The sequence below is a fragment of the Triticum urartu genome, chromosome 2A (genome assembly GCF_056163025.1).
Source record: "Triticum urartu cultivar PI428250 chromosome 2A, HENAU_Tu73, whole genome shotgun sequence".
Classification (NCBI taxonomy): domain Eukaryota; kingdom Viridiplantae; phylum Streptophyta; class Magnoliopsida; order Poales; family Poaceae; genus Triticum; species Triticum urartu.
This window is the reverse complement of record NC_141874.1, coordinates 472,636,219-472,653,185: the sequence shown is the minus strand read 5'-3', so window position 1 is coordinate 472,653,185 and position 16,967 is coordinate 472,636,219. Positions and strand designations below refer to the sequence as shown.

Here is a 16,967-nt window from a genome sequence, read left to right as displayed (position 1 = left end):
GTTTTTCTCGAAAACCAAAATAAAATCAGAGGATAAAAATGAAAATACCAGTGGGAGCACTCACCACACCACGTCCGCTAGATGGGCTAGCTTAGTTACGACGCCGACGTGATTGTACCTATACTAATATAAAAATACCCAAAGAGGTAGAATCTAATTAATCTACATCATCAAATTAACCCGAAAAAAAGGTAGAATCCAATTAACCTACACCATCAAACTATGCCAATCCAACGACTATTGATCCAGTGATTAACGCTCGACATGTTTAGTATGCAATTAATATCATATAAAATATCAATGTCTGTGTTAATTATATAATTAACGCATACCCGGTATCCTATCTAATATAAACATCTATGTTAATCATATAATTAATGCATAATTTATATCTTATCTAATATAAACATTCAATTAACATAACAGATATCTTAGAAATAATTTTCTCACCAATACTAACCTGTATTGTACGTATACATTTACTAGTCGCTACAAAAGATACTACATATTAGTTCAGTCACATGAGCAAAGGCTATCCAGAATAATACCATATGACACTTGTGGTAAACAATCAACTCACTCCATTCCTAAATATTTGTTTTTTAAAAATTTTCAACAATTAAGTACATACAAAGCAAAATGAATGAATCTACACTCTAAAATATGTCTATATACATTCGTATGTGATAGTCCATTTGAAATGGCACAAATATTTAGGAATAGGAGGGAGTAACTATTTATGAACAAGAAAAAGGCTACCCGGAATAATATGCCCAGAAAACGAAAGGGAAGTTATTCCTACAGGATAGGGGAGAAAGAAAAACGATTCCATCGAATCGAAGAGGGAAAAAGGAAAGGTAAAACGAGCGGAGGACACCCTTCTCGCCGCTGTCCTCGCGCTAGTGCTGTCCTCGTGCTCTGTGCCACTGTGCGGCGCGGCGGCCTCGTGCGAGACCCGGCGGCAAGGAAGCGAGGGCGTGCAGCCAAGGACGCGGGCGCGGCGAGTTCGGCGGCCGCCGACTACGTGCTGGTCTGCAGGATACAGCCAGGTCGGCCTCTCAATCTCGACGCCTTGTTCTCAGTTTCAATCTAATACAAAGTTTCTTTTCCGGGATGGATATTCCAATCTGGCCAGCTTGCTGTGGGTTTTGCTTGCCATGTGATGGGCTATCAGCTGTAGCCTCCGCCCTCCAGTATGAAAAGAAAACTGGTAGTAGTTCAACACTTCAACTGACGGGGGGTGATGCTAGATTCTGGGGTTCCACTAAGCGCTCGCGCACTGGGCTCGTGAAATAAGATAGCCCAACATAAGATTTCATGCCACGCGCAGCAGTAAATCTTTCCTTGTGCTGAACGCTTCCTGTTCGGTGCACAAAATGCCAGTCATCTGATTTGTGCGTTCATTGCGTGGGTGTGTAATTTATACAGATATGCACCGCTCATCTTTTGATGTTGTTATGACTGCAGTGGAGAGAATTTGCTGAGCACTTGTTAGAACCGGTTAACAGTATCCATATGCAAGGATTTTGGTCTTGGCATGTGTACGCGTATACGCTAGCCTTTAGCATATATAGTTAAAATATAATGAGAGAAATTATTGGTCTCACCACCTGCAGATGATATAAAATATAATATCTACGTAGTTTCATACTACCTACTAGAAATTTTTTTGAGTTATGTTCAATAGCTGACTTACTCTTCCATGCTTTACAGGTTTTGGGAGTGTCTATTATCTCTCAGGATTGCCTGAAATATGGCATCTCCAGGTGAAATGACAGGAGCCAGTATGCTGCGCCTTCAGTGTTTTCCTAGTAATATGGTATGCACCCAGTTAAATCACTTTGTCAATTGATTTCTATTGGGTGCAGTTTGATCATCCTTCTTTGACCAGCAGTTATGCCAACCTGAGTTATATTACACAAAAGTGGTACTGTTGGGTTCGTATTATCGTATTCCACCTCATTTTCCAGCGACTGTGATTCTGTAAATTTGAAAAAGTATTGTATGCGAAATCTATGGTCAAAGTTCAAGTTTAGAAAGTCAAACTGTGCCTTACATAAATCAACAGAGGGGCTAGTACCTAGTTTACTTATGCTTCTGTTTTCTGTATTTAACCTTTTCATTCGCTTATATTATATGTATGCTCTGCTTAGGTAAAACAAAGTCCTGGTTTCATCTCTGCAAGAAATCCTTGGTTGAGAAGGTCACGAATGGTTCGACACTGCTTGGACCTACGGCATCTTTGCAGGCTACCTAAACAGAGAGGTACTGTTCCAAATAAGCGACCAAGGCATGCTCCTAGTGCTTCAGTATATAGGGGCGTTATTAGCCCATTGCTAGAGGAATCGGTTGATGAGGCGGAGTCAAGATCAAGGATTATTCACTTTTACCGTAAACCACTACTTCAAGACAATGAGACTGAGGAGTTACTCAAGAAAGTTCAGGCAAAAGTTTCTTGTAATATTATTGACATACAGACTGAGCAATGTTTTAATGTGGAATTGGAGAAGGCACTAGCGTCTGATAAGCTTGCAACACTTCAGTGGCTCCTTGCAGAAACTTATGAACCTTATAACTTACAAACAAGGAGCTTTCTTGAGGAGGAAATCAGTAGCAGCCCTTATTCTGTCCTTGTTGAGGTTGGACCACGGATGACATTTTCAACTGCTTTCTCAACCAATGCCGTCTCAATTTGTAAAGCTCTATCATTAATAGAAGTAACTCGCTTGGAGAGATCTCGAAGATATCTTTTGCACTTTCAGCCTGGCAGTGGAGAACTTGATGAAAGCCAACTCAACAGCTTTGCTGCTTTGGTTCATGACAGAATGACAGAATGTGTTTATCCTAGCAAGCTCACATCATTTTGGTCGGATGTAGTTCCAGAACCTGTCAGTGTTATACCAGTCATTGAAAGGGGAAGGGAAGCATTGGAGGAAATAAATATGAAAATGGGGCTTGCTTTTGATGAACAAGATATTAAATACTACACCCACCTCTTCAGAGACGACATCAAGCGCAATCCAACTACTGTGGAGCTTTTTGATATAGCGCAATCCAATAGTGAACACAGCAGGCATTGGTTTTTCAACGGAAAGCTTGTGATAGATGGAGAGACCATGGCTAGTACTTTGTTCCAGTTAGTGAAGAGCCCCTTGAAGGCCAACCCTAATAACTCTGTAATTGGTTTCAAGGACAACTCAAGTGCAATAAAAGGACACCCAGTAAATCATCTACGTCCATCACTTCCTGGTTCCACTTCACCGTTATCCCTCATGATGCGTGAGCTTGACATTCTGTTCACAGCAGAAACCCATAATTTTCCATGTGCTGTGGCACCTTACCCAGGAGCTGAAACAGGTGCAGGTGGCCGCATAAGAGACACACATGCCACTGGAAGAGGTTCTTTTGTCGTTGCTTCCACTGCTGGTTATTGTGTTGGAAATCTTCGAATGGAAGAATTTTATGCACCTTGGGAGGATTCATCCTTTTCATACCCATCGAACTTAGCTTCTCCTTTGCAGATCCTTATTGATGCCAGTGATGGTGCTTCTGACTATGGTAACAAGTTTGGTGAGCCTATGATTCAGGGATTTACAAGAAGCTTTGGTACAAGGTTGCCAAATGGGGAGCGTCGAGAGTGGTTAAAGCCAATAATGTTCAGTGGAGCAATAGGCCAGATTGATCATGCACATATAGATAAGGGGGATCCAGAAATTGGCATGCTAGTTGTGAAGATTGGTGGTCCAGCATATAGAATTGGTATGGGTGGTGGTGCTGCCTCAAGTATGGTTAGTGGACAGAATGACGCAGAGCTTGATTTCAATGCAGTGCAGCGCGGAGATGCTGAGATGTCACAGAAACTGTATCGTGTTGTCAGGGCATGTGTAGAAATGGGAGAGAAGAACCCAATTATCAGCATTCATGACCAGGGTGCTGGTGGAAATTGCAATGTTGTGAAAGAAATAATCTATCCTAAGGGTGCTGAAATTGATATCCGTAAAATTGTCGTTGGTGATCATACATTGTCTGTGTTGGAGATCTGGGGTGCTGAATACCAGGAACAAGATGCATTGTTGGTGAAGCCTGAGAGCAGAAGCCTGCTGGAGTCACTTTGTGAGAGAGAAAGAGTTTCAGTGGCTGTCCTTGGGGAAATTGATGGCAGTGAAAAGATTGTTTTGATCGATAGTGCTGCCGTGGAGTATGCCAAGTTGAATGACCTTCCCCCTCCCGTCCCCGTTGTTGATCTTCAGCTTGAAAAGGTTTTAGGAGATATGCCTCAGAAGACGTTTGAATTTAAGAGAATTTCTCGATTGGGTGAGCCCTTAGATATTGCACCTGAGGTCACGCTAATGGATATTCTTAAGCGAGTATTGAAGCTGCCTTCTGTATGTTCAAAGCGTTTCTTGACCACAAAGGTTGACAGGTGTGTGACAGGTCTTGTTGCACAACAGCAGACAGTTGGTCCGCTCCAACTTCCACTTGCCGATGTCGCTGTGATTGCACAGACATACACAGATCTGACAGGTGGTGCTTGCGCCATTGGAGAACAACCAATGAAGGGTTTACTTAATCCTAAGGCCATGGCAAGGCTTGCTGTTGGGGAGGCCTTGACCAATCTGGTTTGGGCTAAAGTTACATCACTTGCTGATGTCAAAGCAAGTGGTAACTGGATGTATGCTGCAAAGCTTGATGGAGAAGGAGCAGATATGTATGATGCCGCTGTTGCTTTGGCTGACTGCATGATTGAACTTGGTATTGCAATTGATGGTGGAAAAGACAGCCTTTCTATGGCAGCTCAATGTGATGGTGAGGTAGTCAAGGCTCCTGGCAATCTTGTTATCAGTGCTTATGTGACCTGTCCTGATATAACTTTGACCGTCACTCCAGATTTAAAGCTGGGAAAGGATGGTGTCTTGTTACATATTGACCTGGCTAAAGGAAAACGGCGGCTTGGTTGTTCTGCTCTCACACAAGCGTTTGACCAAATTGGAAATGACTGCCCAGACATAGAAGATGTTCCTTACTTGAAGAAAGTATTTGAGGCTGTTCAGGAATTGCTTGGTGAACGTCTTATTTCGGCCGGTCATGACATTAGTGATGGTGGGCTTATTGTTACTATTCTTGAGATGGCATTTGCTGGCAACTGTGGTGTTAACCTCAACATTGACTCAAAAGACAGTGGCCTTCTACAAGCACTTTTTGCCGAGGAGCTTGGTCTTGTCATTGAAGTTCACTCAAATGACCTTGCTGCTGTAAAGAAAAAGCTTCAAGCAGCAGGCGTCTCTGTTAACGTAATAGGAGAAGTAAATACAACACCAGAGATAGAGCTGGTTGTTGATGATGAGATGTGCCTGAATGAAAGCGTTTCAGACCTCAGGGATTTGTGGGAAGAAACGAGCTTCCAGCTTGAGGAGCTACAACGGCTGAAGTCTTGTGTCAAGCTTGAGAAAGAAGGCTTAAAAAGCCGAACATCTCCTTTGTGGCATCTGTCTTTCACCCCCAACTTCACAGACAAGGAGCAATTGACTGCGTCATCTAAACCGAAAGTTGCCATCATTCGCGAAGAAGGGAGCAACAGTGATAGGGAAATGGCTGCTGCATTCCATGCTGCTGGATTTGAACCATGGGACATTTCAATGTCAGACCTCTTGAATCAGAAGGCCTCTCTAGTGGAATTCCGTGGGATTGCATTTGTTGGCGGTTTTAGCTATGCTGACGTTCTAGATTCGGCAAAAGGCTGGGCAGCTTCTATCAGGTTCAACCAGCCTCTCATACAGCAGTTCCAGGAGTTCTACAACAGGCCAGACACATTCAGCCTTGGAGTGTGCAACGGCTGTCAGCTCATGGCCCTTCTCGGTTGGGTGCCAGGACCAGGTATCGGAGGTTCTCTTGGTCCAGGTGGAGACATGGCCCAGCCAAGGTTCATTCACAATGAATCTGGCCGTTTTGAGTGCCGCTTTACCAGTGTGGCCATAGGGGAATCTCCTGCTATAATGTTCAGAGGCATGGAAGGCTCTACCTTGGGCATTTGGACTGCTCATGGTGAAGGGAGAGCCTTGTTCCCAGATAAAAATGTTTTATCTGGTGTTGTTAACTCTAATCTGGCTCCTCTGAGATATTGTGATGACACTAACAATGCCACCGAAGTCTATCCTTTTAACCCTAATGGTTCTCCTCTTGGTATCGCGGCCCTTTGTTCCCCTAATGGAAGGCACCTTGCTATGATGCCACACCCAGAGCGTTCCTTCATGATGTGGCAATACCCATGGTACCCCAAGGAATGGCAGGTTGAGAAGGGTGGTCCGAGTCCTTGGTTGCGCATGTTCCAGAATGCACGAGAATGGTGTTCATAGAGCAGGTAAACCTAACTCCCGAAACATTTTCTCCTTGTTTTGGTCTCTTATGTAAGTAGATCCTCTGTTTAAAAAAAAAGGCTCCTCTGTTGCTAGCTGTAAGCTGCTACATCATGTTGCAGAATTCATATTTGGAATCATAAGTTAAGGTTGTCAAATAATTTATATTTAAGTAACATATTATTTATTCATTTTCGATTTACATCTTATTTTGTTTGTGTCAGAAGTTTTAGTGCTGTATATTCTCATACTAGCATGTGTATGCCAACAAAAATATAAGCATGGCTTAGTTGTTTAGGGCATGTCTAGCAGATCCCTCATCGTATCTCCTATCCTCTAACAACTATTTTTTAGGGGATTAAACTTTTCTTCATCTAGCAGATCCCCCAAAACTTAACCCCCCCCCCCCCCCCCCCCCAAATTTTCTTTTGCTCTTTTTTTCTTCAAATGTTTGCATACAAACTTCATTTGGACATATATTTTCATAACATATATAATTCATAACTTGATCTAGGATACATATCAAATATAATGTTGCACATTAAGAACTGTTGCTGCTGATCCAGGGTACATATTAGTAAGAACATACTTAGTAGCTTCTCTAGCTAATGGCCTACACTAAGAACATCATCAGTGCAATGGCTCCCACAAGAACTGTTGCTGCTGATCCAGGGAGTATGAACCAAATCATTGCAGCAGCGAGTGCAAGGCAAAGCTTCTTAAATTTCTTTCTCTGGGCTTGCATCTCGTTGATTTGATCTTGCTTCTCGTTGATTTGGATTTGCTTCTCGCATGCGTCTATCAGCGGATCATCTAGCTTCTCTCTCAGTGATCGATAGTAGTAGTAGTAGTCTAGCATCTGGTTATGTAAAGCTTTATGACCCATATCCATGTGCTGCAAGAGAATACTCTGTGTGTGTGTGTGTGTGTAATGTTCTGAGCAAAATAGGCTAGAGAGTGGCTTTTTGTGGGATCAAAAGCTATAGTTTTGTGGGATAACCGTTTGAGGGGTCTGCTAGCTGGGGTTAATCCCCAAAACCAGACATTTTCTCCCTAAATCTGACTTTTTGGGGATCTGCTAGAGATGCCCTTGATGCAGTAGATGGGTCTGATATCTTATGCAGTCTTACCATGCTATAAAGTAAAGCCTTATTTGTTGAACTGTGTTACCAAATAATGGATTGCTATCTTGTGTAGCACTTCTTTAGGTTAGTTGATATTGCTGTTATTGTTTAGCCATATGTGCCGTTCCTTTGTCGTATTGCCAGTTACCACATTCTTGTGGATAGAGAATCTCCATCAGAGAAGCATACAATACATTACAGTGACCCTTGTCAACATTTTTGAGGTCTTGTATTCAGTGTTCCTCTAAAACCCGTCCGGTGGTTTCGGACGCATTCTGATTACATTCGGAATCTGACCATCCGGGACGTCACTCAGCAAGCACCCGGCCTGAGTGATGGTGCTGTGACGTTCATGCATTTGATACTACGAACTAAGGACATTGCACTTGTCCCTATATCTCTGATTAGTTTTGTGGCCCGTTGCTAATGCGTACACTGTGATTATCACATTAACAGCAATTAGTTTAAAATCTATGTCTGTTTGCTATCAATTTGATTGCTAGATTGTTCATGTGTGATTTGCAGAAGCATACACTTCGTTATGTCGGTACTTTACGTGTCAATTTCCATGATTGTTTCCCCAGCCTCCACCATCTTACCAAATTACTTTTGCTCGACTAGGGTCAAACTTCTAACTTAACATTCAAATGAAGCTGTGTACTTAACATTATCACACGGCCAGTTGCATTGAGCATAAGTCAAACAAGCTATTTATGCTGCCAGCCTGATGAGTCATGACGCACCTTCAGGCTATATGTGTCACCTGGCATGTTTTCACCAGGCCTAGCCTGTGATGTTGCATCGCAACCTATGTAGATTACTTCATCTTTCTTCACATATCCATCCTTGTTGGGGGAATCTGTTGGATATTTGATGTGCATATTTTTGCTTCTTTTAGTATTTTTCTGTTCTCATATGTTAAACCTCTATTTGTTTGGAGTGTTTTCTCTTTGTTTTCTATTTTTTGCAACTAGTACATGTACCAATTGTTCCAGATAGTAGACACTGAATGCTACCTATGCTCCTCTAAATAGTTTTCATACTCACATTGAATCACATGACTATAATCAATAAAGCTAGTATATGGTGTTTAGATATTAGATGCATGCTATATTACATTGACGATGAACTTTCAAGCTAAACTAGTTTGACTCCTGAGGAGAAAAGAAGCTTTAGATATTTCAGCATGGTCTAGAATCTAGATGATGCATATCCTGGGAAACAAAGCTGGTTATTATCATCTTACGGAAATTATTATCTGGTAACATTGCAGTCATGTCTCGGTCTAATGAGGTGGTCGACATCGATCTGTCATTGGAAGTGCTGTTTAGCATATTCATTATGTATAGATCTGGATGTTTCAGGTCCATTACAAGTCCATGTTTGATCTTTTTTCAACTTTCGAACTGAGAAAACAGTTATTTGTTTATTCCTGCGACTGCATAATAATCTGCGGCCCTGCTCGTATTGCTAGCTGTGGCTAATTAATGTACTTCCAAAACTGACTCTGTTACTGACCACTCAATAGTGGATGTGCTTCTATCCATTGCTGCTTGCTCAACTGGGACCATATTAAAAAGCTCTTTGTTGGTGATGTATTATGCACATGATTGAAATAGGGTCTACAGAATAAATTCCCCCATGATGTGCTGTGTTGTGTTGCTCGAAAGATGGGAGTCATGTTGTTGGTTTTTTCTTTTTCCCTTCTAGATACAAAAGAAAAATCAATAAATGTGTTACTAATATGGTATTTTTTTCTGCAAGAAGAAAAATGGTGGTCGCTGGTGCTACACCGTATCCTGCCCGCAGGGACCTGGATGGACATTTTCTCTTCGGGAGTTGAGCCTGGATAACCCAATAATCTCTGTTCAGTTGCTAGAGCTTCTCCCAGCATGATTCGTGGCAATACTAGGGCTATCATCATGATTTGCAATAATCATAGGGTTATTTTTGAACGTGCTATAATAAGTGGTTGTCAGCGGTTATGCTCCGACCATGGTTGAACACTTAATATCTATTTTGTATACCCGATTTCCGCCCCTTTAATGTTCTGCTTAGCTAAAGCTCGTGTTGTGCAATCCTCTATTCTGTAGACAGTACCGAAAGAAGCTCTCTAAAGGGTTATTCTGAAATAACGGGAGATTTATATCTAAGTTATTATCTAGCGTACGTATTTTGATTTTTATGACATAAATTAGAATCTTGCCTAGTTTTATTGGTTGACATTCAGTTCTCGTATGCATACCTGTTTTCTGACGCTGATCTGCCGCTGCTCTGGCGAATTGTTATGATCCAAATTCGCAGGTTCAACCATGAAGAATGGCTCCTGGCTGAGGAGAGGAGACACTGATGGGAATGCTATGCCCCCTAGTTATTTGTTGGTGACGCTTCAACTATTGCGGTCCTTGGAATGGGAAACAGGGCATAAAAGAGGGTTGATTGAAGTGAGTACAGAATGATTATGCTGCCCAGCATATTGGCTGTCAGAACTTTTCTGCTCCTCTTGTTTTCACCAGCAGCCATTTGGGTGTTTTATTTTTACATGATACTGATCTGACTCAACGGTCACCCTACCATTATAGCAAATCATTCTTTTGGCGTAATTTCTGTAGACATTTCTCGCAGCAAGTAAATTAGTCATCTTTTGACTCCGGACTTATGAAATACTGTACCTACCTAAGTCCCAAAACCTTTTTGAAACAAGTAATTTCGGCGTATTTTCAGTTTCTAACACTTTTAGGTCATTTTTTTGTGAGAACACTTTCAGGTCATTAATCATGTACGTACTATCCAACAATCTCACCCCTAGTAAGAAGTTGAAGCTGGAACTGGGTCACCAGATACGCCATTCAGTTGTGTGTAACATGGCTTTGCTTGCATAGTGCCTTGTGTTATCAGTCTCTCTGTTAGTCTACAGGTAGGAGACTACAGTTCTAGCTTGAGCAAATATGGATTCCGGCTACTTTACCATTTTTTTAGTACTGAAAGATTGCATATCTTTTCATTGATAGGTCCACTTGCCAAAAAAAAATGCCATGTATTTTGTTGAGCCTAACTTTAAGATTAGTCAACCCCTAGCCACAAACTTGATGTGTTGAGTTGATTGGAAAGGAGATAGAGAGGATCATCACATCATTAGACACTCACTAAGCATGGCTGGTGACGCACTCCAGCATTAATGAAGAGGACAGGGCATGCTACAAGACTAAAGGCGAGGCGATGCGATGCCCTTTACAGCCAAGGCCCCTGTCATCTGTCGCGCTCGGCGCTCAGTTGCTGAATCCCGCATGGCCCCTCCCATCCCAAAGCATTAGTGGCTTCTCGATGTGCAGACATGAACGTAATGCCGCATGTGTTCCCTTCTTTTCGTGGACGGAAGGAGCAGCAGCCAGCCGGCCATTTGTTCCCGGTGAGCATGCATTATTTGCCCAGGGCCATGCCATGTGTTCCTAATTGATACGCCTCTATCCATCCATCAATCAACACTGTTTCTATCCTCTTCTTTTCACTCCTTTGTGCGTCATTCTGTTGGTCTATATGGATTGCTTTGTTTGGTTGGTTGCTGATCAAGTGATCAGCATGGATCAGAGATGAATGAATAAACCTTTGCCTTTTTCCCTTGGGTGGTCCTTGCCTGTGCACATGATTGGAGCTGGGTCCACCTCCATAAGCCATATGGCATGCTGCGTTTCAGTCGTCTCCCGCTCCCGCTCCTCTTGAGTGAAACGGAGGTAGAGAGATGTGTGCATGTGTTGCTGATATAAATGCTGTCATCTGTTTTTCATGTGCCATTCAAAGGAATTGAGCTGGATGGGGTTGATGAGTCTGCATGCAAGCCGGCGCTGCGATGATGGGGGGATCATCTCAGCATCATTTCCATCCAATTGGGCTAGCTCAGGATTTTCCTTGATGTTCAGACCCACATTATGCATCTGCAATTGAGTTCTTCATCTCCTTTCTTCTTTCGGTAGCATGTTCTGGATCCACTGCGTTCTCAATATTGTTGAGTAATCTGTAAGAAGTTAACAAGGTAAAAGTAAAACAGTGGAGTGTAGACCCAGTCTTCAGGGCTCTTCACTGAGGTGAATAGTTGGGGATGATATTCTTCATCTGATTTGGTGTGATCAAGTGCCTCTAGCACAAGACCAAGCATCCTCTTATTCTTGGAATATCACAAGGCCAGGGCACTACTCCTACTATAACTGCAATCAGAGCAGCGTATGCAGTAGCAGTATCCCCTTTTTTGGAGCTCTGCGATTGATTGGCTAAGGCGTGCCATGCACATAAAGTTTTTATTTCTTAATCCCTGTTGGGAAATCAAGGTGTGCTTTTAGTTCATCCATGTCCTAGCTAGCGGAGTAGAGGAGGCACAGGTTGCTAGTAGTAGGATCTGCCTTAGCTTAGTTGGAGATGCACCATTACCTTAATGCTTTATTTGCATGTCTGTATTGGAGGGCTCCGTAATGAATTGGTTTGGAATACCAAATCAGAAAGAAAACTGTAATGGACGTAATACGAATTCGGTTCTTTGGGTGTTAACTGAATTGGCTCATGGAATCTCGGTGAGGTTTCAATACGAAATCATGCTTGGATGGCAAACAATGGAATTGCATAGTAATAAGTATAAAGATAATTATTTGTTCTATATGCACCAACATATTTTTTGTACAATGTGTGACTATAATTGAATGGTTATATAGCAACAAAATTATTCTAGAAATGCTTGGGATTTCTCTCCACTTAGTTGCCACTTTTCTATCTATTTCTTTCCTTCTTCGTTTCAACGTCCCATCTTCTCTTTATTTTGTTATCGCTCCACGTGTTTGTAGACAAGAAAACATAGAAATGCAAAAAATAAAAAAATTGTAACCATGTCTTGTAGATTCCTGTAGGAATCTAAAACACGGGAATTTTACAACATAGTTTTTTTTTGCGGGTGGAAGAACACATAGTTGTTCGGATGCTCCACAATTTCTTTTCTACAAAATGTTCTTTAGGAGAGACAAAAAAGATGTTGCATTGGACTTCTCCAAGGAAGCGAAAACAAGAGGTTTGAGCAAATGTTTAGAATCTTCCAAAAAATGAAGGAAAGGAAGATTTGATATAGGAATTTTTAGAACTAACCCAACAATCAAAATGACTCGTAGGAAATTTTTTCTATAGGATTCTGTTTATATGAAATTCCTGTAAAGTTCCTTTGTTTCAAACGGGGATGAATAGCTTGCATGTGTTAAAAGCTTGCCCGAAGGAGAGGGAAAAAAATACATATTCCCTCGGAAATACATTCGTGCTTATGGTGGTAGGCACACGTGATTGCGGAGATATTTGTGGTTGTATTTGACAAAGTGTATGATGTTGGATAATGAGCAACTAGCTTTACTGAGGGCCAAGGGCTAGAACATATACATGTGTGGTAAAGTGCAGAAAAGCCCCTTATACAAAGGAACTATACACATCTAACACCCCCCTCAAACTCATGGTGGATCAACAACACTGAGTTTGGAGAGAACAAAACTATACTGCGCTCGAGTTTGTGCCTTCGTGAAGAAGTCCACATAGTGAAGAGAGAGAGAGAGAGTCTGATCCTGCACAGCAGCACGCACAAAGTGGGCATCCACACAGATGTGCTTGGTGAGCTCATGTCTCACCGGGTCACGTGCAATACTAATAGCACCGGTACTGTCTGACAGTAAGGGAGTCGAGGTAGTAGGAGACACACCAAAATCCTCAAGTAACCATTGTAACCAGATCACCTCAGGGTCAACATAGCCATGGCTCGCAACTCAGCCTCGGTACTAGAGCGAGAAACTGCAGTCTGTTTCTTTGTCTTCCAGGCAACAAGAGAGCCACCAAGAAAGACATGGTAAGCAGACAACGAGCGTCGATCAAAGGGATCACTGACCTAGGTAGCATCAAAGTAGGCCTGGAGCTCAAGAGAGCTGGACCGGGAAAGAAAAGGCGATGAGAGATCGTGCCACACAGATATCGTAGAACACGGAGGAGATGACTATAGTGGACAGAGGTGGGGGCTGAAACAAACTGACTCAGGATGTGGATAGGATAGGAAATGTCAGGACGCGTAACAGCAAGATAGACAAGGCTGCCAACGAGGTGACGATAGTGAGTGGGATTAGGAAGAGGGTCACCATCAGAGGCACGAAACTGAACGTTGAGCTCCATAGGAGTCACAACAGTGCGCTCATCACCGAGAGCAGCGCGAGCAAGAAGATCATGAATATATCTTTCCTGGGAGATGTAGAAGCCATCAGAGGTCGAGGAGATCTCAATCCCAAGAAAATAGCAAAGTGGACCAAGATCAGTCATGAGAAATTGATCGCGAAGGCGAGCCTTAACAAAGGAAATGTAGTCAAAGTCTTCACCGGTGATGATCATGTCATCAACATAGAGAAGGAGAAGAGTCCGACCACGAGGAGACGTGTGAACAAACAACGCCGGATCATGATCACTGGGCAAGAAGCTAGCGGCAGTCACCACAGAGGCGAAGCGCTCGAACCAGGCACGAGGGGCCTGTTTGAGACCATAGAGGGAGCGGCGAAGTCTACAGACCATACCATCAGGAGCATAGTACCCCGGTGGTGGCTGCATATACACTTCCTCACGCAACTCGCCATTGAGAAATGTGTTCTGGACATCAAGTTGAGAGATAGACCAATGACGAACAGAAGCCACACCAAGGAGAGTGCAGACAGTGGTCATGTGGGCAACATGAGCGAATGTCTCATCATAATCGTGTCCCTACTCCTGCTGAAAACTACGGGCCACAAGACGAGCTTTGTAGCGCTCAAGAGAACCATCGGAGCGAGTCTTAATCTTGTAGACCCACTTGCAGGTGATGCGACGAACACCGAAAGGGAGGGAAACTAGATCCCATGTGCCAGAGCGCTCAAGAGCAGCAAGTTCTTTGGCCATTGCAAGCTGCCCTTCAGGCTGAGTCATGGTAGTCCGATAGGTAGTGGGCTCAGCAATAACAGAGAGACCGTACCGATCAGGAGAATAGCGATCAGGATGGGGCGAGGCTGAGCACGGAGGTTATGAACCGGGGGAGGCGTGAAGGGAGGTGCACCAGAGGTGGAAGGCGCATCAGGGGAAGCATGCTCAGTACGAGGGTGACGAGTATAGTGGAGAGGAAATGGTGAGAGAGGGCGATGGACTAGAGATGATGGTGGAGAGGTGGAGGAGGAGGATGGGGAAGATGGTGTCGGTGGTGAATGAGAATGAATGAGAGGTGCTGGAGGAAAGGTACGAATAGGAGTGGCAAACTGTGTGTGAACCATGGCAGCAAATCGTTTGTATATAGAGAGAACCTCGCTATGAGATTTCATGAAGTAGAGCCAAGTGTAGCGAGAGAAATCATCAATAAACAAAACATAGTAGCGATGACCACCTTTGGAATCAAAGGGAGCAGGACCCCAGACATTGGAATGAACTAAGTCAAACGGACGCTGAGATATCAACTCACTGGTAGGATAAGGTAACTGGATCTGTTTGCCAAGTCTACAACCATTAGAATGTAAAGAAACATCTCCAAAGACAGACCATAAGAGGCCTTGACGCACTAATGATGGCAAGCGCGAGCCACAAATGTGACCAAGGCGATGATGCCACTGCTGGAAGGACACAAACAAGGAGGCGACAAGAGCATGAGAACTGGCAGAAGTGGTGGCAGTAGAAGGAACACAAAGCCAGTCAACCTCCCAAAGGCCCTCTGACTCACGGCGACGAGGGCCAGCAGCAACCAAAGCCTTGGTGCGACGATCCTGAATGAAGCAATAGTCGGTATCAAGAATGACACAACAACCAGAATCAGTAAGTTGGGTAGCAGAAAAAAGATTCATGGTGAGGCGGGGAACATGTGAAACACAAGGAATAGAAAAGGACGGAGTGGAAAGAATACCACGACTAGCAACAGAAAGAGATGTGCCATCGGCAGTAAGAACATTAATAGGAGAATCAAGAGATCAAAGAGAAGACAACGCTGAAGAATCAGAAGACATATGAAAGGAAGCTCCAGAATCCAGAACCCACGAAGATGTACCTGACTGTGTAGATACCGGCGGTGATGGAGAAGCGGATGCAGTCACAGCAGCAGCAGAACCAGTCGATGAGGAGCCAGAGGAAGCAAGTAGACGCTTGAGCCGTAGAATGTCTTGGTCAGTGAGTGACGGAGTCGAGGGAGGCACATGAGTCCCACTAGAAGAGGAGCGCCTCTGGTCTTGCTTCTTCTGGCGACAGTCAGACTCTGGGTGACCTGGCCTGGAGCAGTAACCACAGAAAGTGTCACGGCGCGACGTGACCTTCTCAGCATAAGGAGGGCGACCCACCCCCTGAAGGAGTCGGCAGGAGCGGCAGAGCGGTGAGACGAGCAGAAGACACAGGAGCTCTGGCAGCCAATACTGACGGAATAGCAAGCGACCCAGCAGAGCGAAGGCGGGTCTCCTCAGCATGAATCTCGACAGGCACCTCGAGATAGGAACACGACCACGAGCAAGCATGTGAGCATGACGAGGCTCAAACTCAGAATGGAGGCGAGATAAGAACTCATGAACACGCTGAAACTCCAAGTCAGACTGCATAGTCTGACAGCAGCGGCAAGCTCCACAAACAACTTTCCGAAGAGAGTCAAGCTGGCGCCAGATGGCAGAGCACCGTGTGTAGAACTCATCAATAGAAGAGTCACCCTGCTAAAGAGCATTCTCCTGACGCACCACAGATAAGTAGAGAGCATCACCAGATGGCTGATAGCGCTGACAGAGATAAGACCACATCGCTGAAATAGTGCCGAGACCCATGAACTCTGAAGCAAACTGAGGGAGCACACTCGTAGTGAGAACGACAGCAGCCCGAGCATCATCATTGCACCACTGAGTGTAAGCAAACAGATCATCACGGTAGACTGAAAGAGCATCTGAATAGGTTGATACCTTCTGATCATAAGCATCAACCACCGCATCATCAAGAGCCTGGGCTGCATCTCGATCAGCTTGAGAAGGCTCAGCAGCCAGAACAGGTGGCACCGGCGGGGTAGGAGCCACAGGAGCAACGGGGCATGGCGGACAGGGGACCTCGCCAGAGAGAACGCCCCACCGGAGAAGCCCGCACATATGAATACACATGAATCCCACAAACTCAGCATAATTGGTGCCATCAAAGATCACCGAGCACCGAGGAACAGCCACATAGCCCGACGAAGACATGCTGATTTGCTTCTCTGCTTCTCTCTGTTTTTTTGAAGTCAACGAACTCAGCCGACCCGATTTGGATCGAGCAAAAAAGGAACCGAAGCAGGGGACTCAGGCAGCTCAATCTGGATCGAGCAGAGGCTCGATCGATGCAGGGGAAACGAGCGAGGACTTGGGCCTGGGACGGTCGACCGTGACCAGAGCCTTGGCTGGATAGACAAGGACAGCGACGGCTGGCAGACGAGGATGATGGCGGCCGGGCGGACGGAGACGGAATTGCGGCGGCCGAA

The 16,967-nt window shown here is 44.2% G+C and overlaps 1 protein-coding gene and 1 pseudogene across 2 annotated transcripts; one reads left to right on the top strand and one right to left on the bottom strand.

Annotated features, from left to right (window-relative positions):
- Positions 1–787: 787 nt before the first annotated feature.
- LOC125537690 (putative phosphoribosylformylglycinamidine synthase, chloroplastic/mitochondrial) lies at positions 788–9,662 on the top strand. Of its 2 annotated transcripts, none has more exons than XM_048701016.2 (4): positions 788–1,049; positions 1,714–1,819; positions 2,154–6,358; positions 9,245–9,662. In XM_048701016.2, the coding sequence occupies exons 2-3, from the start codon at positions 1,754–1,756 to the stop codon at positions 6,351–6,353; spliced, it is 4,266 nt and encodes a 1,421-aa protein (XP_048556973.2). In that variant the 5' UTR covers positions 788–1,049; positions 1,714–1,753; the 3' UTR covers positions 6,354–6,358; positions 9,245–9,662. The 2 variants fall into 2 exon arrangements, with proteins under 2 accessions (XP_048556973.2, XP_048556974.2); XM_048701017.2 differs by having other exon boundaries at positions 9,242–9,662.
- A 5,913-nt stretch (positions 9,663–15,575) lies between these two features.
- Positions 15,576–16,692, bottom strand: LOC147985510 (uncharacterized; annotated as a pseudogene).
- Positions 16,693–16,967: the final 275 nt, after the last annotated feature.

What these genes read in the sequence shown, in the direction of transcription:
- LOC125537690 (XM_048701016.2), top strand. Translation starts at nt 1,754, where the DNA reads ATGGCATCTCCAGGTGAAATGACAGGAGCCAGTATGCTGCGCCTTCAG. An exon ending in AGTGTTTTCCTAGTAATATG is followed by an intron (nt 1,820 to 2,153) that starts GTATGCACCCAG and finishes TGCTCTGCTTAG; the next exon opens with GTAAAACAAAGTCCTGGTTT.